The sequence below is a fragment of the Haliotis asinina genome, chromosome 3 (assembly GCF_037392515.1).
Source record: "Haliotis asinina isolate JCU_RB_2024 chromosome 3, JCU_Hal_asi_v2, whole genome shotgun sequence".
Taxonomy (NCBI): Eukaryota; Metazoa; Mollusca; class Gastropoda; order Lepetellida; family Haliotidae; genus Haliotis; species Haliotis asinina.
The window spans coordinates 22,456,083-22,480,579 of record NC_090282.1 but is presented as its reverse complement, the minus strand read 5'-3'; the positions used below and the strand labels follow the sequence as shown (position 1 = coordinate 22,480,579).

The following is a 24,497-nucleotide window of genomic DNA, read 5'->3' as shown; positions in this document are numbered from 1 at the left end:
TCATTCACTCAGAACGTGGAAAAAAGAAAGTGCATCGAAGATCAATGTATAATGGCTTCAATGTAAGATTCACTTTTGACCATTTAATTAAATTAAGTGAAATGAAAATGTCATATGTTCCAATCATGAGTGAGCACGTTCTTTGCCGAAGCTAGTACAGGTGTTGTTGCTTGGTGGTACATGACTCCTGATTGTGAAGGTAGGCCTCCTAAAAAATGATTTACCAACCACGAGCAGACAACCACAATATATCTGAGATAAGTGCCTCTAAATGGTGTATATGTTACAATCAGACGGTGCTATCAGTCATTTCATGAAATGACTGAAACTTTCAGTCAGTTCATGAAATGACTGTTTTAGTCAGTGACATTTGGCGCTGCGAGTTACACTATCTGACTGTAACGGTTGTTCATTGTGATACTTCAACAATAAGCCGGTATATATACCACTTTCTCCACTTCACCAACTCTAAATAACCTTCTGCGGGCCAACAGATAGTAACCTGTCCAAACACAGAAAAGTCAATTCCAAGGGTGTTGTTTTCAAAAATTGACTGTAACTGTGGACAATCATATATTGGCAAAACATCCAGGCCTATCAACACCAGAGTGAAAGGGCACCAGGTACAAACAAACAAATCAGACAACAACTCAGCTTTATCAGAACACATCCAGTCCAACACCAGTCACCAAATGAACTGGACACTATACACAATACGGGCAACCAACCAATATGACTTCACCAAACGAAAATTAACAGAAGCCATCCACATCAAAACACATCAACCCCTGATCAACAGAGATCAAGGTTATTTCATCTCCTCAGTATATGATGTACTCATGAACCAACCTTAAGTGTTTGTAAACAGGTCCCTACTCTCCTGCTCAGTACACCCCATTAGCGTCTGTATGCAATCTTTTGTCACTGTCTTCTACATGTAATCCCTTGTCATCACATTGTTACTGTACTCTCCAATTAAGTTCTTGTTGTTTGTTAATTATATATTATCCTGTCTTATCTGCTTCATACTTGCTTGACAGTGATACAAGAATCTGTATCGAACGTCACTTCACCTGAATGGAGAAGTTGTTCATCCATAAAGTTTGTCCTTATCTGACTCACCAGCTTCTCAACACACCATTCAAAGAAGATACTGCATACATGACAACACAAAATATACATAATATATTTTTTTATTTCATATACATGTAATCAGATAACAACCATTATTCATAAGCACATACACAGGTCTTGGCACGTACAATTATCACTTGTAACAACAGTGTTACAACACTGCTAAGGTAACTGAAGAAATTTGGGAGACTTGGCATTTTTGAGATTTATACACTGTGCGTGAAGAAAGTTTGATCTCTGCAATCTAACTCAGATCTCAAGCAACAAAGAACCAGTTTATGTTTTGTATTTAACACCATAGCACTTAGCAATTTGACAGACATTTAATTCTAGTAATTCCAGGCCAGCCTATAAATCTAATCATGTAACTACAACAAACGAATGAATGAAAATTTACTACATAACATTTTTAAAACCTTTTAATCAATTTTTGAAACTGTTTCAAAGAGTTATGGCTTCTCAGCTGGCCCTAGCACAGTTCATCCTTGATATTTCCAGGGTATACGTTCCAGTGAATCTCCACTATACCCTGGATGCATCTACCCGATAAATTTATTAACTCCCTTGGCTGGCTTTTTATCCGATCAACTCTATACGATGGGAAGTTGAGCGAACCAATCATGACTCACTTTCGCTTTTTAAATTATCCAACTGATTAAACTTGGCAAGCCTAACCATGCACAAGTCCTCATAAAGAGGCAAAAGGTGTTCTTGCATATATGTATATATATTTCAATTTCAGACCTGTCAATGTGTCTGTATGATTTCCCCCAAATCTGAACAAACCTTCCCAGCTGTGACTGCTATCTTCACTGTCACTGGAAAATTCAGTTGTAACGGTGGCTTAGCTGATTGGCTACTGTGAGAAGGCGGAGCCAGCCAAGGGAGGTAATACAATTTTCGTGCCGAGACGTAGATTCATCCAGGGTATAGTGGAGACGTATAGTAATGTATACCCTGGAGATATCGAGGATGAGTACAGATAAATAACATGACAAACAAATGCATATAACATCACACATTGACAAATCACAGTTTGCACTTCTCCTGGAGTTTCTTCTGTTCTGCCATTACAAGTTTAATCTTGGCCAGATCGTCTTCGTCTGTGACAACCTTCACCTCCATTCCTGGGTGCTTGGTACGGATATGTAATCGAGTATTGCCACAAATGGATGATCGATATGGACAGTGGCCACAAACATACGGCTTGACATCCTTAAACAGGTGCTGATGTCTCTGGTGTTTGGTCAAACTACTTGCAGTCTTCCCACTGTAATCACACTCGGTACACTTGAAGGACTTAGTCTCAGTGTGAGTGTAAGACTGATGTGTTCGGAGACCTCTCGCATCTTTGTAGGTCTTATCACAGTATTGACAGGCGAACCGGCGAAGTTCAGAGTGGGAAGTGATAATGTGACGTCTCATACGGGAAGCAGACAGTGTTGAGTAGTCTGGACACTGGTCACAGAAAATGATGTCACGTTTTTCGAAGTCAGCCTTGATACCATGCATCTGGTACAGATGGTCTGTGAACATAAGTCATATGCCAAATCAATCATTTTGTAATTTTGTGCATGTGTATATCTATGTGTGCTTGTGCATAAATTCTTATTGTTTCTAACTTCTACTGGTTCACATGCTGCCCCAGATGTACAACATATCTGATTAACTCACAATATTAATGTGCTTGCCAGCATTTGATCAATAACTATACATCAGAAAGAAATACAGGTACTAAACCCAGTACAATAAGTAATTACACAGTGTTGTTTTTTTTTCACCTGTCAAACATATTTGCAAGCTCCTGAAACAGAATTTGGTAACAGTTATATACCTTGAGTGAGTGAATGAGTTTAGTTTATGCCACACTCAGCAATATTCCAGGTATATGGTGGCGGTCTGTAAATAAGCGAATCTGGACAATCCAGTCATACTCATACAAAGCAGGTCTCATATGCCACTGAGATAGTAGTCAAGTGATTACACTCTATGGTGAGTTTAGTTTTATGCCACACTCAGCAATATTCCAGCTATATGGCAGCGGTCTGTAAATAATCAAGTCTGGACCGTACAATCCAGTCATCAGTAGCATGAGCATTAATCTGCACAATTGGGAACCGATGACATGTGTCAAGCAAGTCAGCGAGCCTGACCACCCGATCCCGTTAGTTGCCTCTTACGATAAGCATAGGTGCCTTTTATGGCAACCATGGGTTGCCGAAGGCTTATTCTACCCCGGACCTTAAAGGGTCAATTATATATCTTGAGTCCAAAAGGATATTAAACTCACTGATTATAAACAGAAATATTTATCATACCAACTTTAATACTTAAAGGGACTATTTGGTTATGCTAAACCAGTTTGCATTCAACTGTGCCAAACTGGGTTCTGAAACTTTGAAATCCATCTTCAAGGCAGGTTTCAGTTTCTGTTTCACATTCTCTCACAACAAACATGTCAGCAACAGTAAAGGACAGGTAAGCATACATTTATTGTTCTGTGAACCAGGAAAATATTATTAAAAAAACCTGTCTATTGAACATGACTATTTTATGTAATTTGTATATATACTCATGGAAAAATTTAAGGGAACGCATGAAAAAGCTGTGACTCCGAACTCGAATTCGACCGTCATTATGGTCTAGTGTGTGCCTGCTCTCATCACTAAACATGGTGTTTCTCCATTGACGTACGGTTCTTCCGCCATGGTTCCGTGCCCACTGCAGTCTAAAGTGCTTGTGATGCTCTGTCATGTTGATTCCAACCAATGGACGGCGGCTTTTTAGACAAGCCAATTTAAGACAATTATACACTGTACGTGAACAAACTCAAACTTCTTCGCCTGAATTCTGTATTGATTTTGGAGCAGGATTTGAACCTGTCTCGCAGAGCAATAAGGCGTAGGGTCCAGTCATCGCGTGGGGTGGTTTTCTCTTTCCGTTCCCGACCACGCCTGTTGTTGACATCACCAGTCACTCTATAGAGATTCCAAAGTCTGGATATCACGCTAACAGACTTGTGAAAAGTTGTTGCAACCTGTCGTAATGAGCTTCCAACACTAACCATGCCAATTGCCTCCCATTTCTGTACCAAAATTGACATACATGTCATGTGTAAATCTAAGTGCATGTAATTTTAGGAGCATGTAGTGCACGTGCATGGAAAGCATTATGGTGAGTTTGAATGAACTGCTCTTCGCGAAAACGATAATACACGGCGCTGAAGTTAGTAAACAGAAATTTTGAACTGCCCTAAGAAACATGCATTCCCTTAAATTTTTCCATGAGTATATATGAATATATTATGATTACTTGTAACTGTATAATTACATACAAGCATATCATCTCTTTATTATTTATTAATTCTCTGATAAAATGACAAAAAATATTACGTTTGGCAATGCTGTCACCTAATTCATTCCATATATATATAGTAACTGAGATATGTTTTTGGTATCCATTTTGAAATCAGATTGTGTAATGATCCACTTGTTTACAAAACTAGAGACCATTTTCACTTTGAAACCATGTATTCAAAACTAGACACTCATTTATAACAGGAGAAACTACTTTCAGAAAACAAAACCAGTTTTGCAATAATCGAATAGGTCCATACATGTCAGAAATACCTTACTTTCACAGGAACAAGTTACACAGCTTTCACCTGCACACTTTTGAAGTTCATAGACTTCTCACACTGACACAAACATGGTGTATATCAGATGGTGGCTTATAGCTGCCTAGTGGTTAAAGCATTCCACTCGTCACACTGACGACTCGGGTTCGATTTCCCACATAGGTATACTGTATGAAGCCTATTTTTGGTGTCCCCCACTGTGATATTGCTGAAATATTGCTCAAAACAGCGTCAAATTAACCTCACTCACTTCTGGTAATCTGCAGAAATGATATTTGTTAAATGGAACAATCCTGACTGCTGACAGAGACAACTGACAGGTATCTTTCCTTCATGTAACATCTGTTCCACAGAGATCATAGCTGCAATTATCCTTCACGAACAATCTTATGACATGACTATGATTAATTACTCAAACGACATGAAGTGACACATTTGTACAACATGCATGTGTGGGCCAATGTGCAAGACTACATAAGTAATGGTTTAACTCACTGCTTAAGTCTATTTTTCTCTTGCTCTCAAAAGGGCACTTGTGACACTTGAAGCGTTCACAGTCAGAGTGCATCATGTCCAGGTGGACCTGGAGAGTGCCCTTGGTCTTGAACTCCGAGCCACATACCTGACACAGCAAACTGGTGGCAGACTTGGGGGAGAGGTGGACACTGTTCAGGTGGCGGTTCAGATACCTGCACACAACATCCGGACACCATAAAGTCAGCATCGTAAACCTGGTAGTGGTGACTACTGAGGGGAAAGCAACTTTTGTGATAGTGATAGTCTATTGTAACATACTATTGTGATAGTGATAGTCTATTGCAACATACTATTGTGATAGTGATTGTCTATTGCAACCAACTATTGCAATAGTTTCTTTTCTCCATGTATTGTCTCATTTGAAGTCATTTCCAAAATGAATCTATAGTTTATAAACAAGCTGAAGCAATTTCAGTCTGTTTCAATAACTGACAAGAAAATTGCAACCGTTAAAATATTAACCCAATTAAACTGCAGGTTTGCACCCAAACATCCTGTATTTTTTGTATGTACATTTCTAAACAGAATTGATAGTTTTTTTGGTTCTACCATTGATTAATTGCTATTGGAGACTCAACAAAGGCAACAGATAGTTTGATGAATCCTCATGGTAACCCTTTAAAACAATGCAGTTTCCAGTGTAGTAAAGATGTAGAAAATCTAGCCTGTCCACAGGACTGATTGGACAAAGTTTTTACCAGTCCTGCCAAAATCTAGCCTGTCCTCCAAATATGAATTAAACACCAGGTCAAGACTTAAAACTGGTTTGTTTTATTTGAAGCTATCATGCACTATGCACACAAAGAGCTGGGATTGTTAAATCTTTCCTAGTAGAATCATCAGGTTACAACATTACAGAACTAGTCTTCAGACAAGTCATCAACATCTCCATCAAGATCTGAAAACTGACCCGACATGAGGACAGACTAGATATTTTTTAACCCATCCTGACATAAAATCATATGTGCACTTTAGTGATGATTTTACAGATTATTTTGATTGTCCAGTCAGATTAAGACAAGGATGTACTTTGAGCCCAATGTTATTCTCATTTTTCATTAATGAATTGGATTATGATATTGCTGTTAATGGGAAACACGGTATTCAGACTTTCCCAGACATGGTTGAAACAATACTTTTTGCTGCTGATGTCATCTTAGTTTCAGACACTATTGTACGATTACAAAATCAACTCAATATTTTGGAACGTTATGTAGCAGTGACATTTTCATGTTTTTCATACATCAGTTTGGAACTATTTTATAACTATCTTATATAAATTGGTGTTACAGTGTTTTATTTTTTACAAGGAAAATAGGAATAAAATTATTACATAAGTCATAAAAAGGTCACTAAAAATATTGAAGGTTGGTGGTAGTGTTCTAAAGTTTGTGGTTTTATGCATATGTCAATCATATTGACATTTAGTAAGGTATGGAAAGTATTTCAGATGCATTTTATTCATCTGAAACGTTTCTATTGCATTTGTGGTTCAGAAAAGTGCTAGATCAAGAGTACTGTCTCACTTTGAAATATTGTTTATCACCTGACCCTAAATATAGCTCCCAATTGGTTAATTTAAAAATTCCCATAATTCCTATGCACCAGTCTGGGTACTCATCTAACAATACATCAGTATAGCACAGTACAACAAGAAGGAACAAGGTCCCCAGGCATACAGCTGCAGTTTACATCAAACAGGTCAGTTTGATACTTTAACATGATGTTAAGTTCAAGTGCATTGAATTTTTTATAACTTCATTTAATTAAGTACATTATAAATGTTATTTGGTAATTTGTTACATATGGTAATGTTGTAAACTAGACAAAGTTGATAACATATGTATAAGTCCAAAGTTCATGTTGTATTATAGCTCTTGTGTAAAATCAAATAGTATTGCAAGTATTGTTCAATTTTTTACAACCATGGTTCACAGTTTACTAGATGTATATATGTGCAATGGGTTTATTGTTTGTTTTGTGAGTGGAGAGCAGAGATATAGATGAGAGCATTTTCATATTTCTGAATGATTTGTTTCTGCATCCATTTTGCTCAGCTTTCCATGTGTCCATGCATGCAATGGGTTTCTTTGCGTTGTGTAAATGGAAATCGTCAGTGATAGTGAATGTGTTGTCACATTGATGAATGATGATTGCACTTGGCAGGTCACATGTGAACACATGGTCCAGATCAAGATCACATATTAGGCTCTATTCCACAAATGGGTAAGATGTATTCTCATTTGTCCATATATGTCTATTTTTTTATGTACAGCTTTCTAGTATCTGGAAGGGTTACCAAATATTTATCTGGCTGTATGTCTTTATAGTTGTGAACTTTATTGCCTGTCAATATATGTGTACATATCGCTAAGTTTAACAGTTTTTTGGGCAAACTGCATTACTGGTCAATGAATTATTTCCCTTGGAGGTACAACCAATGTATCGTGTAATTATTTCACTTGCTCAGTTATGTTGAATAACTTACATGAGTAATTGTTGGATTACAGAATTTATTGTGGCAAACTGCTTGTGCTGCCTATGCCAAACATCATGTATTGTACAAATTTTAATAAGAATGTTATGTCATTCCAGGGCCTACGATTACCAATATGTAACTTCTGAATAAAACCACCCCTCACCCCCTACAGCGAGTCATGTGATTCTTGGCGCCTTAATCAGCTGTAACAGTTAAACAACAGAATGGAAGTTATCGTTTAACTAAGACAAAACAAATATTGTCATTTTCAGAAGGGGTGGGCCAATTATCGATAACTGAAAAATGGGAACTAGATGGAATACATCTGAACATTAGCAGTCTTTATAAATATCTTGGTCTCTTGTTTACCCATCAATGAACATTTCTAAGAGCATAAAAGATTTAATATCGAAAGCAAAGAAAGCCTTATTCAGTGTCATGTCTGTTTCATATAAAATTGGGACTACTTCACCTAAAAAACACTTTGATTCACAAATACAAACAGTAATGTCATATGGATCTGATATTGGGGGCTACCAAAGATATGACTGTTTAGAAAAACTTCACCTTTCAGCATGAAAAAGATATTTGTCTGTTGGATTATCTACACCAAACTGTATGACTTACGGGGAATTTGGAAAACACCCACTGTATATAAATTCTCAGATTAGGTGCTTGAAATACTGGATAAAACTTACTGGTATGCATGAAAATAGAATTCCCAAACTGGCTTATGATATGCTTTTACATTTAGACAACATCGGTAAAATTACACAGGCATCCCATGTAAGACACCTTTTGTTCTCACATGGTTTTGGTTTTATCTGGTTGAACCAAACTATTGGAAATAAGAATCTCTTTTTGCATAATTTATACACCAGGCTACTGCTACGTTAAGTCAGGTTTGGCGTTCTATCCTTCATGACAGCTCAAGGTATCATTGTTACAGGACATTTAAAAGCTTACTTCCGCCTGAAAAATATTTGTCTGTTTTATTTTCTAAAGATTTGAAAAATACTTTGATCAAATTCAGACTTAGTTTGTTAAATTTAATGATAAACAAAGGCAGGAAAATGTCAATAGCTAAGAACAAGAGATTTGCCCATTATGTACTGTAAACTTATTTCTGCGCCTTTAAATTTTCGCGAGTGATGGTCACTAAACCTTTTCGCACCTTCTTATTTTCACAAGGTGATCTTGTTACAGGGGCGTCTCTGAATGTTTTTACACGACATGCAGCTGCGTGATCATTGAGCTGTTATAAAATAAACAGATTTGCGAAGTGATCTAACAACGAATTCATGTAAATGATTTCAGAATTAATCCTTTTTAATTAGGTGTTAGAATAATGAAAATAGAACGTGATTGAACCATGTTAATCCAGATTAGCCCAGCGGTGACACATGATTGAGCACTGACACCTGTTTTGTTTTTGTGTTGTTGACTTACCTGAATAGAGTGTATGATATATCTATGTTATCATGTGTTTTTATTCTCGCGTCATGAAGTCTGACATGAAGTTCGCGAAAATTAAACGGTCACGAAAATTTGGCTGTTTATAGTATGTAAATCTGCAGTTGGAAATGATATCCACTCTAAGCTAGTTTGTCCATCTTATTCCATTCTTAGAAGCAAATACATTCAAAACCACCTGTTCTAGCTTTCTCAGCCTTAATGTCCTCAATCCTCAATCAATATCATGCTGATATTCTAAACCTGTCACTGTTTATCAAATACAGCATGAGATTAAGAAATGAACTATTTAACAAATTAAAAGGCTAAAACGAAATTTTACAAATGCCTGTCAATTTGGTCTCTCCATTATGTGTATTGCATATTATCTGTATATTACGTATCATTATTTCATCTCTATGAGGGCTGGAGGCCTTGAATACAATAAAATCTTTTGACCTTGGTCCACAAAATTCACCCGTCTCAGACGTTGGGATTATCTTTCTTACACTGCAGTTTCCCTTGAAAGTGGACTTGGTTCACGTGGCGGTTCAGATACCTGTACATAACAACATGACTCTCCAGGCTCAGCACCTGGTGTTCATGGTTACCCTTCCTACAATGCAGTTTCCGTTCCGTTCAGGCTCCAAATAAAAGAATTCCAAAATAAGACCTAGAAATGGTTTTACAATGATGCTTGTGCTTAAGATAGCCACACAGCTTCGTGACTGCTTGAGTGGGGATGTAAATGCTGTCATACTCATCATTGCATTACTGAACATATTAGTTGCGTAAATAGCTATGGGTACTAACTGTTGACACTTGAACTTGGCACCACAGTATTGACAGGCAATGTTCTTCTCCTTGCTGTGCTTGCTGATGTGTTGCTGCATGTTGTACTTGACAACTGTGGTGTAGCTGCAGCCTTTGGCAGGACATTCATGCACCTAGCAACATTAGACACAGCTCAGTCAATACACACAGGGCAACATCAGACAGCTGAGTCAACACAGAGGCAACAGACAGGGCAACTTCAGACAACTGAGTCAACACAGAGGTCAACATCAGACAGCTGAGTCAACACACAGGGGCAACATCAGACAGTTCAATCAACACGCAGAGTGCAACATCAGACAGAGCTGGGTTAAAACACAGGCAACATCAGACAGAGCAGAGCCAACACACTGGGCAACATTAGACAGAGCTGAATCAACACACAGAGGGAAAAATTAGACAGCTGAGTCAACACATTGAGGGCAACATCAGACAGCTAGGTCAACAGACTAACATCAGACAGCTCTGTCAATACACAGCTGGCAACATCTGACAGCAGAGTCAACACACAGAGGGAAAAATTAGACAGCTCGGCCAACACATTGAGGGCAACATCAGACAGCTCAGTCAACAGACTAACATCAGACAGCTCTGTAAACACACAGATGGCAACATTTGACAGCAGAGTCAACACACAGAGGGAAAAATTAGACAGCTTGGTCAACACATTGAGGGCAACATTCGACAGTAGAGGCAGGCAAATGAGTCAACAAGCAGAGGGCAAAATTAGATAGCTGAGACAACATATTGAGGGCAACAGCAAAGAGCTCTGTCAAAATAAGGAAAGCACCCTCAGAACAGAACTGAATCAACTTTCTGAGAGCACAGGCAAGCTGATCTACAGGGGTAAAACTTTGGACATGAATCATGAGAAGGAACTTACAGAGAATTCAACAGAACTGAATTAATATACAACAGCTGCATCAATTCAAATTTCTACTGACCCGTGAAGGATCCGGGGTAGAATAGGCCTTCAGCAACCCATACTTGCCATAAAAGGCGACTATGCTTGTTGTAAGAGGCGACTAACGGATCAGGTGGTCAGGCTCGCTGACTTGGTTGACACAAGTCATCGGTTCCCTATAGCGCAGATCGATGCTCATGTTGTTGCTCAATGGATTATCTGGTCCAGACTCGATTATTTACAGACCGCCGCCATATGGCTGGAATATTGCCGAGTGTGGCGTAAAACTAAACTCACTCACTCACTCACTCAAATTTCTACAGTTCATCATTCACAAAAACATTTCTATACACATCACTCCACAACACTTCCTACAATTCTTCTTGCACCTCACCTTAACATTACTGTCAATTCCATGTTGGACTTTCTCATGTCCCCGCTTCTGTGTCTTCTGTGCAAACGTCTTCCCACACACACAGCAGGTGTGGAGGTATTTCTTGCGTTCCCGGTGGATACACAGCATGTGTTTGTTGCGTGAAAATTGTGTGCGGAAGTGACGTTGGCACAATGGGCAGTCGAAGTATACATCTGGGTGGAGTAGTTTCATGTGTCTTGTCATGTCCTTGACACTCGCTGCAGCAAAGTTGCATCCCTCTACTCCACAGCGGGTCCAAATGTTTTCCATTTTGCAAAGCTGGAAATGTAGTTTTACCAAAAATTTCTTCAACACTTTCAAAGAAAATACCTTTTAAGACATGATCACACTGCACTCTTGGGAAGGACCCCAAGCTTCTAATTCATAACACCATAACACATTCAACACCACTTCCAATACTCTGGGCATGGATAAACAAACAATACCTACCTGTTCATTAGTGTACCCGTGTGTTTCTACCAGGTGATTTCTGAACTTGACCCTATACACATATGTATCCCCACACTCCGGGCACTGCAGGGGAGCAGCAGATGAGGTTCCGTGCACAGAAGGTATATCCCTCTTGTCCAACTTCAAGCACTTTGAATCTTGCATTGTGTTCATATTAATCGTTTTTAACAGTGGATTTTTATTGTGTTTCTCTTTTGAAGACAAATGGAACGAAAGGTTGTGTGCTTTCCACTGACTGTAACATTTAAAGAAATGTGGACATTTCCTACAAAGAAATGACTTATTATGCATGCTTATATTGTTAAAATATGGTTGAACTTTGATAAAACTGTATTTCTTGATAATGTTACGTGCAGTAAAAAACAAAGATTTTCGAGGACTGATGAAACACTTTGTCTTGCCATGTACAGATCCTGAAGCTTCCTTATGCAACTGCTTTATCAACATTCTCTTAGCCACAAGAACACTATTAATCTTTTCTGACTTCTCACATCCTTCCTTAATGATATTTGTATCTGTTACAAAATGTCTTTTTGATTCAGCTGTTTTTGGTTTGGCATATTTCCTTCCTTGATACTTTTTCCTTGATTGTTTTAGTGTCTGCATCCCTTCTAAAGGTTCACTTTGAGCAGGAGACTCTCCTGCAAAGTTCACAGGTAAACCATTAACCTCGGAAGTCTGATAACCTGAGCCACTGTGCCATGAGCAACCATCTTCTTTGATTGTGTTGGTAATACTGGAACAGAGTGACTGGGAGGAAAGGTTTGGTGGCTGCACACTTTTCTCTGTGACATCAATCGAGGCAGAAAATCCTTGGACATGTTCTTCCTGCTTACACATTTCATAGGGATCTTCAATGATTTCTGCTTTTATCTGCAGCTTCTCAGTTTGACCTGTGGACATGCTGTAGCATGGGGGCTGGTGGGTCTGCAGCAGATGAACTAGGTGAGTGATGTGGAGTGACTTGGCAACAGCAAGGATATGTTCCCACTCATGTGGTGCTACCTGTAGTTCACCAGTGTACAGGAACTCGATCATCTTCTCCAGAATGTCATAAGACACATCTAAAACCAAAACAGCAATCTTCTTTTAATAAAGTACACATTCTAGCATTCTGGACAATCTCCAGTGTATTCACTCCAACAGATAGCTAGACAGACAGACAAACACACACACAGATGGATTTTATTCAGTATTTCGGCTTCATGGCCTACAGATGGATGTTTATTCATTAATTTGGGTTCATGGCCTAGAATACACTTGTGTTTGACAGAACAACAGCAAACGTTCTATTTACATTTATTTCTCAATAAAAACACATTTTTAAGAAAGAAGCGATTGTAAATCATCCTCATTATTTGTATTTAGTACATTACACAAGATCAGATCTAGAGTTGCTCTGAGTAGTGATTAACACTGGATAGGCTTGGGAGATATTTTAATCTCAGGTCATGATACTTTTTACAAATAAACAGGACATGGAACTCATCCTCCATAACATTGAGATGACATTGCGAACAGAATGATTTGTATACATGTTCATACAGATGGATAAAGGATAACACTCCAACAAATCTCCACCAAGTAACTTGGATGCATCTACAGCTCGGCACAGTGATTGTAGTTCTTTTGATGGGAAGTCCCATTCAGCATTCAAACCAATACTCTCTGAGCAAGGCGCTTTTTGCTTTTGGCCATGGGAGCGGTGCCAGAATGTAATCATCAGACACACTGTAAGTATGTGATAATGACCCTCAGTCTGACTTCTAAGTTGGCAGCATAGTGACTCAGATGCTGATTTTGTGTGCTTGTAATTAAGCGTGTTTCTCCTAGAGTTTGGGTTCTAATCCTGGAAGACCAGGACTCCAGCCCAAAATGTACATGAACCATTGTAATCCTTTCCATAAGGCATTATCAAGTCATGATTATTCCTGCTGTATGCATTGAGCTGAGATACTGGGACATGAATGCTACCAAGCTTAAAATACTGGGACATGAATGCTACCAAGCTTAAAATACTGGGACATGAATGCTACCAAGCTTAAATTACTGGGACATGAATGCTACCAAGCTTAAATTACTGGGACATGAATGCTACCAAGCTTAAAATACTGGGACATGAATGCTACCAAGCTTAAGTTACTGGGACATGAATGCTACCAAGCTTAAAATACTGGGACATGAATGCTACCAAGCTTTAAATATTGGAACAAGGGTTTCATGCCATGCTGAAATGTGTCTCCAGTACACACAAATGTAAACATTGGATGTTGAAAAAAAATAATACATAGAAATATATGATGAATCAATAAAACCAGTGCCTATTTATTTATTCTCTGACACAAGTCACTCACTTAAAAACAGTTCACACAATCCCCACTGTAGTGTTTATAAAGTATAGCTACAGCAATCCTACAAGTGTTTGATTCACCTCTCAACTACTACATGTACTTCCTACTTATCTGGCGTGCCGAGAGGATTAAGTAGTGTATTGGATATTGGGCCCTTGTTTGGAATGTTCGTACCCATGCTGGTATAGACAGAGTTAATTACAGTTAAAATTGGTTGTTGGGACCAGAAAGTTGTACTGGAATATGTAAAAGCCTGGATTAGACAAAGTTTTAATGATCATAATATTGTTGTAAAAAGACAGGACATTTATGCCAGTTTTGACAGTATGACGGATTAGACAGATGCCAGAGAGGACAGGTTTCGCTGTAGGTCTGGTAATAGACAAGTGGGGATCAAAAAGTAAGTAGACAAACTGTATTCTCGGGTCTGATGTTTGAAAAGATTCTATTTTATTTTGAAGGAATCTTAAGCAAATTCACATTCAACATTTCACATATGTGGGTAATTTGGTTAACGAGATCAGAACACACTGGGATATTATATTTTTTACAAAACTGCTTAAAATGAAAAACAAACTGATATTTGATACCTCTTGGATAATGGTATGCCCTCAAAGTATATTATATAAAAAATGTTCAGTACAGTATTGGATAACTTTCTGTCATAATCAACAGAGATTAGAATTGCATAATTTGTGTTTAGTCAACGCTGTTTTTTAAATCTCAGCTAATCTTCAATCCAATCTTCCTAAAACATTGTGTCCAGATATTCAAGCTGGTACTGTGTACAATATATTGTGAGTTGACACTTGTGTGACCATTCGGTGGCTAGTTTGAACCCTTGGGATCGTGTATGAACAAGTGAAAACTTTAGAATAAGTTATGTCCTTACGATTTTGTCATCTGAAAGGGGATGGGTAGTGTCTCCAAAACAAGCTCTTTCAGCTGGTATCATTTTCTAGGTGATTTTACATACATTTTGATCGCCACTTGTAGTATGGCTTGTACATAATCATTACATCTTAAGTACAGTACACCACACTAATTCAGAAGTTCACAAGACCCTCATATCTCCTTGAAGGAACCTTGAAATTATTAAAATGTGTTTAGAGCTCTTCTGGTCTCTCCACTTATTAGAGTAAGGTAAAACCCTAATGAATGTGACTGAACATACGAAGCTGTAGAGGCTGTATTAGGTTAGTTTGTTTCTTTGTTGTTTAACACTGCACTCAGCAATATTCTAGCTATATGATGGTGGTCTGTAAATAATCAAGCCTGGACCAGATAATCCAGTGATCAGCATTGTGAGCATTGACTTACACAAGTGGAATATGATGACATGTCAACAAGCCTCACCATGCGATCTTGTAATTTATAGCATGGGTTGCTGAACACCAATTCTAATCCATTTATTCACAAGATGTTGCTAAATTCCACAGCCATACAGTCTCAAATGTCCAAGACATGGATGCCTATGGGCAATCATGCCACATTCAGCTGAAAATCATTGATGCAAATGGAATACAGTTCACAGCAGCTTTAAATGCAACTCATTCACATTCAAAACCTAACACTCAGGATCATACTTGGTTCTACATAATGCAAAGCCATTTCAAAAATATATTTGAAAAAAGGGGCAAACATCTGTTCTTTAATAACATGCCAGGAATTAACTTAGTATCACCAGAGACCATATAATATATCTATTATATGGTCCCTGGTATCACTCTAACGGCATATGGAAATTTGCCTACCCAACTGCAGGCTTCCCCGATCAGGCCAGAGAAGATTGTGGAAATATTCGGAACTTGCAAAGAGGATAAGCCTGTGGACTTGGAGATGTCTCCCTTCCCTGTCCATGAGGACTGTGTCAAAATGAAGCTTGTGCCTGTAGAACTGATACAGTTGGACACCGATCTTGTTGTAATGTTCTGAATCTCTCAGACATGTCTCATCTTCCATTGCTCTCAACCTGCAGAGTAAATGACATATCTACAATTTCTGAGCCCTGTTTCACAAAACTTTCAAATCACACCACTAGCATAAACCTTGGTGCTGATACGATGTACTCTGTTGGATAACAATATGCTGGTTTCCAGCCCTATCAGCGCGTTCTCAAATACAAATGTGAGGAGACGGGCCCCAGTTAGCGCCATCCCCGGCCCAGCTGTATGGCTATGTACATAGTAACTATGAACCATGAATTCATATTATATGTGTCATATATACCTTGGCACGGTTAAACCACAGTTGAAGTATTGTCTTCGAGTATCTCCCCTCTTTGACAATTTCAACAACACCGATGTGAAGAGACATATATCGTTGCAGCAGTGTTAGCAACGCAGAGCCTCCAGATTGCAGTGCGCCGCTGTCAATCACGTCAGTGCAACAAGAGTTGTTTCCCTTGGATTGTTTTCGTTAGTGGAACATGAGTGTTGAACAGGTTTCGACAACCAGAACTCAAACTCAGGGCTTGATTTAAGAAAAGTTAACATACTTACTCCAGGTGCGTCCTCAGATAAAAAACCTAGTTGCACTAACTCATTTCCAGTTGCACTGCTTTTATTGCAATATGTAATGAAAGATATGTACTATTGAATTATTTAGATGCTTTTTTTTTCAGACGTACACCCACTAAAATATATGGTGTTGCATCTGGTGTAAATTAGTCCAGGGATAGTCTACCTCTATATAGGCTCCCTGGTTAGTCTAATAACTAGGTTGCACTTTGTCATATTGGATTGCACCAGTGCAAGTAACAAACAAACATCGCAAGATTAGCCACATGTTTGTTTGACAGTTTTCGTAATATTTTTCCTGATAAGAAAATAGTCAAGCAAAAATTGCAGCGAAACATACAATAATAAATATATTGCTGTCAATGCCGCATGGTCTAACGTGAAAAATAATAAACATATTTGAATTATGGCTGTAAACTGTTATTGGTTGAGACCATTTTAGGCCCGTGATTTAGAAGAACACCGGAAGAACATAGGATGTTTTCCTAACAGTTTTATGCACATTATATTCTAATTCTTGCTGTTAGGAAACTAATAATGGTCCTAAAATTCCGAAAACTTAACAGTGAACATATATAATTTCAATCTTCATCGTATCCCACTTGTGTAGATATATAATCCTACTGTGTAATTCCCTATGAATTGTATGGTTCAGAGTCGATTATTTACAGACCACCGCCATATACTTGCTGAACGCTGCGTTAAACAACAAACAAAGAAAAGGAAAACACACACACAAAAAAAGAAAAAAAAGAAAAGAAAATTGTGTTTAGCATTTGACGTGACGCCGCAGACACCATGTGGCAATTTCGTTCAAACATTCATGATTTGGAGATGAGGTGAATTTGGTATTTTTTCCTTCTGTCACATAGGTATTCATCAACGCCATCCCTAAATGTATTCCACGTGTACCACACGTGGACACGTTTTTTGGATTTGATGTTACAAATACAAGTTGTATGTGATATTCAAATTCATTCACTTTACCCCCAGCGAGACTGTATCTATTTACGAGTGTACAGGCCCGTCAAATACTTGAATGCAAATATATTCACCGTCTTTAATGCGGTAAATAATTGCTCAACGGTCTCCATGAACTAAGGCACAATCTCACCAGTGACTCAAAATGACGTCATATTGTGTTGAAATCTGCCTTGACAAATTCATGTTTTTCCTGCATATTTTCTTTAGTATAATATCACTACGCCCTGAAAGAAATCCTAGAATCCTATACCGAGTATAGCACAGTATGCATATGCGTATACCTCTAGAGCTGACACTTGCACAGAAACAAAATGATTGGTTTCCCATGTTTAGCATTCAGTTAGGGGAAAGCCATTATCTAGACACGTGTGTTGATGATAATGAGAATATTAATAACGTGCCTTCGCCAGAATATAGATATACAGCTCAACTAGAAGGGTAATAGTCGCACGTGCCATATCACCAGGTAGCCTATCCACTTTCTGCCAGATCACCAGGTAGCTGGGCAGGATCGCAGTCCAAGAAACTCAGGAGTCAAGTTCTCACACACGGTCACCCATCCACGGACTCTCCGCACCCAACCTTGCTTAACCTTTATGCACAGGACCACACACTACCACAAATGAGTAAGCGTTGTTTTACGCTGTGTTACAGATCTTGTCTTTCAGGGCGTCGCATCTATCATAAGTCATAAAGGTATTCATCACGCATAGCCCCAACCGCTCTTGTACACCCCATATATGGCATCCATTAACGTCCCGTTTATGTCTTCTATTGTTCCATGGGTTCCTCCACCCTCAAGTCCTATCAGGTAATTACACTACACAAAATGACTGTATTTACTACCCCAATCAAACTGTACAAACATATCCACTAACGTGTACACTCATACTGTTCATCACTTGCTTAATAACAGTGTTAGAACCTACACCGAAACGTCGCTCTCATAGCAATAAAGAAGTTGTTCATCTATATATTGTCATCCTTCATTACTGCTCCACCTTCTAAATGCCTCTCCAAGAAGATCCACATTAAGGTGATACCTAAGTTTCTACAGGTACAGACTAAATAAGCACGTATGTCCAATATCGTTGGTATTATGTAAGAGGTATTAGTTCTACTTATGAACTGTTTGATTGGCAATATAAAAGCTGGTGAGCAATAAGGAAGTGAGAAACTTTATGGATGATTGTCACTAATGTACCGATCATGACTGACACATTAGCGACGATTGTCGCTAGACAATCACGTGGCTGGTCACGTTTATTTTCTATGATGCGGCGTGTCTGCGCACATTCTAATGCCGCTGTCAAGCAAAAGTCAACGGTATAAGACTCTGTACCGAAACGTCGCATCATATATGATAAAGAAGTTGTCATTCATAACGTATAATACTCTCTTTACCCGTGAAGGACCCGGGGTAGAATCGACCTTTAGCAACCCATGCTTGCCATAAAAGGCGACTCTGCTTGTCGGAAGAGGCGACTAACGGGATCGGGTGGTCAGGCTCGCTGACTTGCTTGACACATGTCATCGGTTCCCAATTGCGCAGATTGATGCTCATGTTGTTAGTCACTGGATTGTGTGGTCCAGACTCGATTATTTAAAGACCGCCGCCATATAGCTGGAATATTGCTGAGTGCGACGTAAAACTAAACTCACTCACTCACTGACACTTTCTTAGTTCTTACTACTGGCCTGGATAAACAGCATTGTTTTATATGATATAGAAATTGTAACTACTTGACAATATGTTTTGAAATTTTAGATACTCTCCTCAGTAATTAACTACAACTGCATCCAATCAGCACATCGTTTAGATTTTAAAATAGTCAAACACTGTTTTATCGAAGTTCTGTTCTGTGTAACGTTATTTCATGCGAATTCTTAATTAATCATCATTTTGCGGCTGTGTCGAACCTGGGGTAACTCGATGCATCTACGTAAGTCTCTTAAACTTGGACACATATGTTTGACTGCTTAAATAGGAATTGTATTGTATGATCGTCACTGGTCTCCATTTTGATCGCCTTCAGGAGTATACCAGTCACGTGCTTATATACGTATATATGTAGTGGTGCTACATCATCACTCAAATGAGGCATCTGCTTGGTTTTATCTTTTTAAAAAAATGTAATTCTATTTCAAAATTTTAAAACCCATAATACAAATATGTTGATGGGTAATATATACTGAACATCATTGAAAACGCACCACCTGTAAATTTTGAAATAAGGCAATAGAATCTTTTGGAAATGGAAAATTAATGGTGGGAATTTTGATAATAACACACTAGATTGTAAATAACGCTCTACAGTAAAAAACGGATCGTTCGAACACATCATCGAACACATCACATGAAAACAACAAAATTCATGCACATCACACACGAAGGGCACAAATTGCATGCAGAAAGCATGCTGTTCAGGGGTATAAATGACCTTCGGCACAAAACCGTTCTCATTTTCGCAGTACTTTCGTAAGTAAAGTTTTTTCGCCATGCCAAGATTGTCACCAGAGGAACGAGAACAGGCCTTGGGTATGTTGCAGGTCGGCGCTTCAAGCAGAAACATTGTACGACGATTTGGGTGTCATCATTCGACCATTCTGAGGCTTGCTAACAGATACCAACAAACAGGAACCAGCAGGGACCGGCAACGCCCAGGTCAGGCACGTGTTACCACCCCTCGTCAAGATCGAGACATTGTACGGCGCCATATTCGTTATCGAACCTTGCCCGCTGCCAGAACCGCCAACGCTGTCCAGGGTCGACGTGGTTTGATCAGCGCTTCCACCGTCCGACGCCGTCTCCGTGCGGCAGGGTTACGTTGTCGACGCCCTTACGTTGGACCCATCCTGACTGACAGGCATCGCCGTGAACGCCGACAATGGGCTGAACAGCATCGTGTGTGGTTGTTACGACGTTGGCATGGTGTGGTGTTCGACGAGTCGCGTTTTCACTTGCGAAATGCTGACGGGCGTCTACGGGTATGGCGTCGACGGGGTGAACGTTATCATCAGGATTGTGTTGTGCAAACCGATCGGTGGGGTGGAGGCAGCATTATGGTGTGGGGAGGGATAAGTTATCACCACAGAACCGCTCTGATTGTTTGTTGTGGCAGAGTGAATGCCGTTTACTACCGTGACAACATTCTTCAGAACAACGTCGTTCCCTTCTTTCACCAGCATCAAGATCTGCACACATTTCAACATGACAATGCACGAGCCCACACTGCACGTGTTTCGATACAGTATCTGGCTAACAACAACATTCCTCTACTTCATTGGCCTGCATTGTCACCAGATTTGTCACCCATCGAACACTTGTGGGATTACATCGGCCAACGCCTCGCACGTCGTCCGCAGATCAACAACCTTGGGGAACTCGACAATGCCTTGCAGCAAGAGTGGAATGCAGTGCCTCAGGACTTTATTCAGAGACTTATCCGTTCAATGAGGAGACGTTGCACAGCTTGTGTTGCTGCTAACGGGGGTCATACACGCTACTGACTTTCCATCTTGACCCCATCTCTATTTCATTGTCAGCTGCATTAAATCTTCACTGTTTTGCTTGATTGTTTTTTGCTTCTTTTCTTTATCAAACATTGGTCTACACAAATATGTAAAATTTACATAGATTGCTCACTTCTGCTCTTAGAAATCCACAATTTTAGGGGTGGTGCGTTTTCAATGATGTTCAGTATATTTGAAATATTTGCTTGACCATGTTTCCTTTGCCACAAGTTCAAGTACTCGAATGTACATACAGGCAGAAACTATAATATGTTCAGCTCTATACAGGAGGCTATGTTATTCTGTCATGTGTTTTGTTGTGCTCAGTGGTGTGATAAGGAATATTCCAGACCGTTGCTTCTGTCAGTAGTTCCTGAACGGGCATACACTACTAAAGCCACGTAGAATCATCTTATGCCTTAAGCCCCATGCTTTAGACGTTATATACTTTCAGTGTGGTGGTTATGACTCCGTAGACCATAAACCCTGTCTGTGTGTCAACACATACAATGCCTGGTTACGAATCTCGTTGTCAGTAACTGTTTCTCGGACTTGCGATACATGCTTAAAAACTCAATTACTGTTCGTGCAGTTCGAGTAACGTGAAGGTCTTCTACTGTACTACTATTTGGAACATATTTGGGAACATATTATACATTGGTAGTAGTACAAAAGTCACGAATGAATCCGTATTCGCCATACTGCCCGTTGTTTTTGATAAATCAATATTTCTGGAAGAATCTTTGATGAAACTCTACATGGATTGATTGAGTTTAGTTGTATGTCGCACTCAGATTTACTACAGCTGTACGGCTGCAGTCTGTAAATAACTGAATCTCAAGCAGACAATCCAGTGATCAACAGCATGAGCATCGTACTACGCATTTAGGATAGGATGATATGTGTCAGCCCGGTCAGTGTGCCTGACCATCCGCTCCCGTTTGTCGCCTCTTAAGATAACCATGGGTTGCTGAAGATCAATTCTAACCCAGATCTTCACGATCTGTGGTACACGCGAGGTTGATATTAACAGCAACGTCCAGCACCGTCGGGTTGCAAAACCAGCCAAGAAGCTGTCACGGAACCTGGCCACCTGAACTATGACGTCACCTCGAGAGACATGAATAGAGGGGCCGGGATTTGCTTCTTCTAATACCCACGGACACCTGGTAACATTTTCCTCATTATTGCAATACTCGCTACACGAATATGCAGCTACTTCAAGGTGGGTATTTTGTAGAACGGTATTTGATAGGGTCTGTATTATTTATGATGTGGTTCACTCTGAATGTTTAATGTCTCTGTCAGGCTGACAGTCTAGTATACAGATTGTATAGAACATATTATGAGAAACATAAAACCCCAAGTTATTCACAAATGAACAAATCTTACTGAAAAAAATGAATAAGATATGCACAAAAGTCTTTCATTTCCTGCTGTGTGACGTATTGAATAATCATTTCTGTACCCTGGACATACATACAGCTGTGTTGTTCAGATGCAGCTGTGTGTGTTCATTGTTTATTGCGATGGAGACCGATATCTACCTCTGTGGAAGAACGTACTAAGTGAAGGGTGTTCTCATATGTTCGATGCTCTTAAGGTTTTCTTTGTTGCAATATTCTAGCTCAATGACAGATGTCTGTAAATAATCTAGCCTGAACTTGACAATCCAGTGATCAACATCATGAACAACATCTGCACAAATGGAATACGACAACATGTGTTGACCAAGTCAGCGAGCCTGACCATCCGAATGTCACAAGAGACAATAGCATGGTATCCGTGTGGTCGTACATCCAGACATTAACATAAACCTTCGTCCTAAACCCTTGCTATATAGAACACGGTCGAGAGTTATATATTATCAGATGAAAGAAGTCCTGAACGTATCAACATTCATTTCAAAGAACAACGTTCAGTATATAGTATCACTGTTGTTAAACCCAGCTCTCCAATATGGCGAAGAGTGACTGCTTAGTAAAACAACAACGATTATTCTGGAAACTATGAATGTCGCAGTTGAGGATTGGGAAGATGGTTTGTGTTTCAATACCCTCTCCTTAGCATGTACATGGGTATAAACGTGTTGCCGAACCATTTGTGTAATAACATGGGCATGTACAAATTCAAATAAGTACGTTTGGAAGCTGGTAAAAATAAGCTATGTCACGGCAGTTGGTAGACTCTTCAGAGCTCACCAGTCTATGCAACAACGCGCTGGCAGTTGGATTAGTCTGTACATTTACAAAACCTGAATACACAGTCTTGGAGAATTATACCATGGACACAAAACTGGCTGAAGAACACAGGCAAGGAGACATGAATGTCTCATTAGCGTTTGACATGAATCAGTTTGTCTTTTCCGTGATCATCAACATTAAATTAACGATCATACGTTCTCACAATGCACGACAAAGGAAGGTCATGTCATGCTATCTACCTGAAGGATTTGTTTATTAAAAAGTGATTTGAGGCGATAATTTGAATCCAGTCTAAAGTAATAAAATGTAATAACTGCTGCAAATATTGTTCCCGATAATTGGGGATCGATTGATTGCAAGGCTAATAACAGAATCTGAGAAGTAGTAGTAGTTATTCAGATCTCAATTAGCACATAGAAGACAATGTTGCATATAAACTGCCCCGCATGCAAAAACATCTCTGACCTGCTATCGAAGCCCATGACGAGACGTGTGGCATGTTAGACTAATGTGGGATGTCTCCTTGATGCAAGTTATACAGTTCGTGTTCTTGATTTGTGTGAAAAAATAGCCTGCGAAGGTATCTTTAACAAACAGCATCAAGGAGTAACAACCTTTGTACGGAGGTGTATAATACAAGGAGTAACAACCTTTGTACGGAGGTGTATAATACAAAACACAGTTCACGAAACACATGAACTTGAACAGAAATGTGACGAACTGGCCAGCCTACAATCAGCGATACTCAATGCCACTCCAGCAGTCGTGATGGGCAAAGACTCTTGGTGCCGCGGGCATACTTCACATAATCTTCGATGTTTTCTTCAGAAAATCTGTACTAAGGCACATGGACAACATCTCTTCTCTGTGGCTGTGCAGGATTCTTGGATAATTCTTTGTACTGGCTCAACAATCCGTATGAAGTGACTAGCATGGCTCCAGTAAAACAGAACACGTGAACTGTGTGGGAACTTTACAAGTCTGACAGAAAAAAACCCGTCTATTCTATCGTCTACTCGCCTTATTCAGGGATTCAGATAAGTTCAGATAACCTGGTATTAGT

The 24,497-nt window shown here is 39.3% G+C and overlaps 1 protein-coding gene across 2 annotated transcripts; it reads right to left on the bottom strand.

Moving 5' to 3' along the window:
* Positions 1-1,177: 1,177 nt before the first annotated feature.
* On the bottom strand, positions 1,178-16,604 carry LOC137276666 (zinc finger protein 14-like). Of its 2 annotated transcripts, XR_010956578.1 has the most exons (8): positions 16,444-16,604; positions 15,969-16,186; positions 11,843-12,927; positions 11,372-11,671; positions 10,053-10,186; positions 5,267-5,460; positions 2,091-2,660; positions 1,178-1,663 (listed from the first exon to the last, which is right to left on the bottom strand). XR_010956578.1 is itself a non-coding variant. In XM_067808283.1 (7 exons), the coding sequence occupies exons 2-7, from the start codon at positions 16,174-16,176 to the stop codon at positions 2,164-2,166; spliced, it is 2,418 nt and encodes an 805-aa protein (XP_067664384.1). In that variant the 5' UTR covers positions 16,177-16,186; positions 16,444-16,604; the 3' UTR covers positions 1,178-2,163. The 2 variants fall into 2 exon arrangements, 1 of the variants encoding a protein (XP_067664384.1); XM_067808283.1 differs by having other exon boundaries at positions 1,178-2,660.
* Between the last annotated feature and the right edge of the window lie 7,893 nt (positions 16,605-24,497).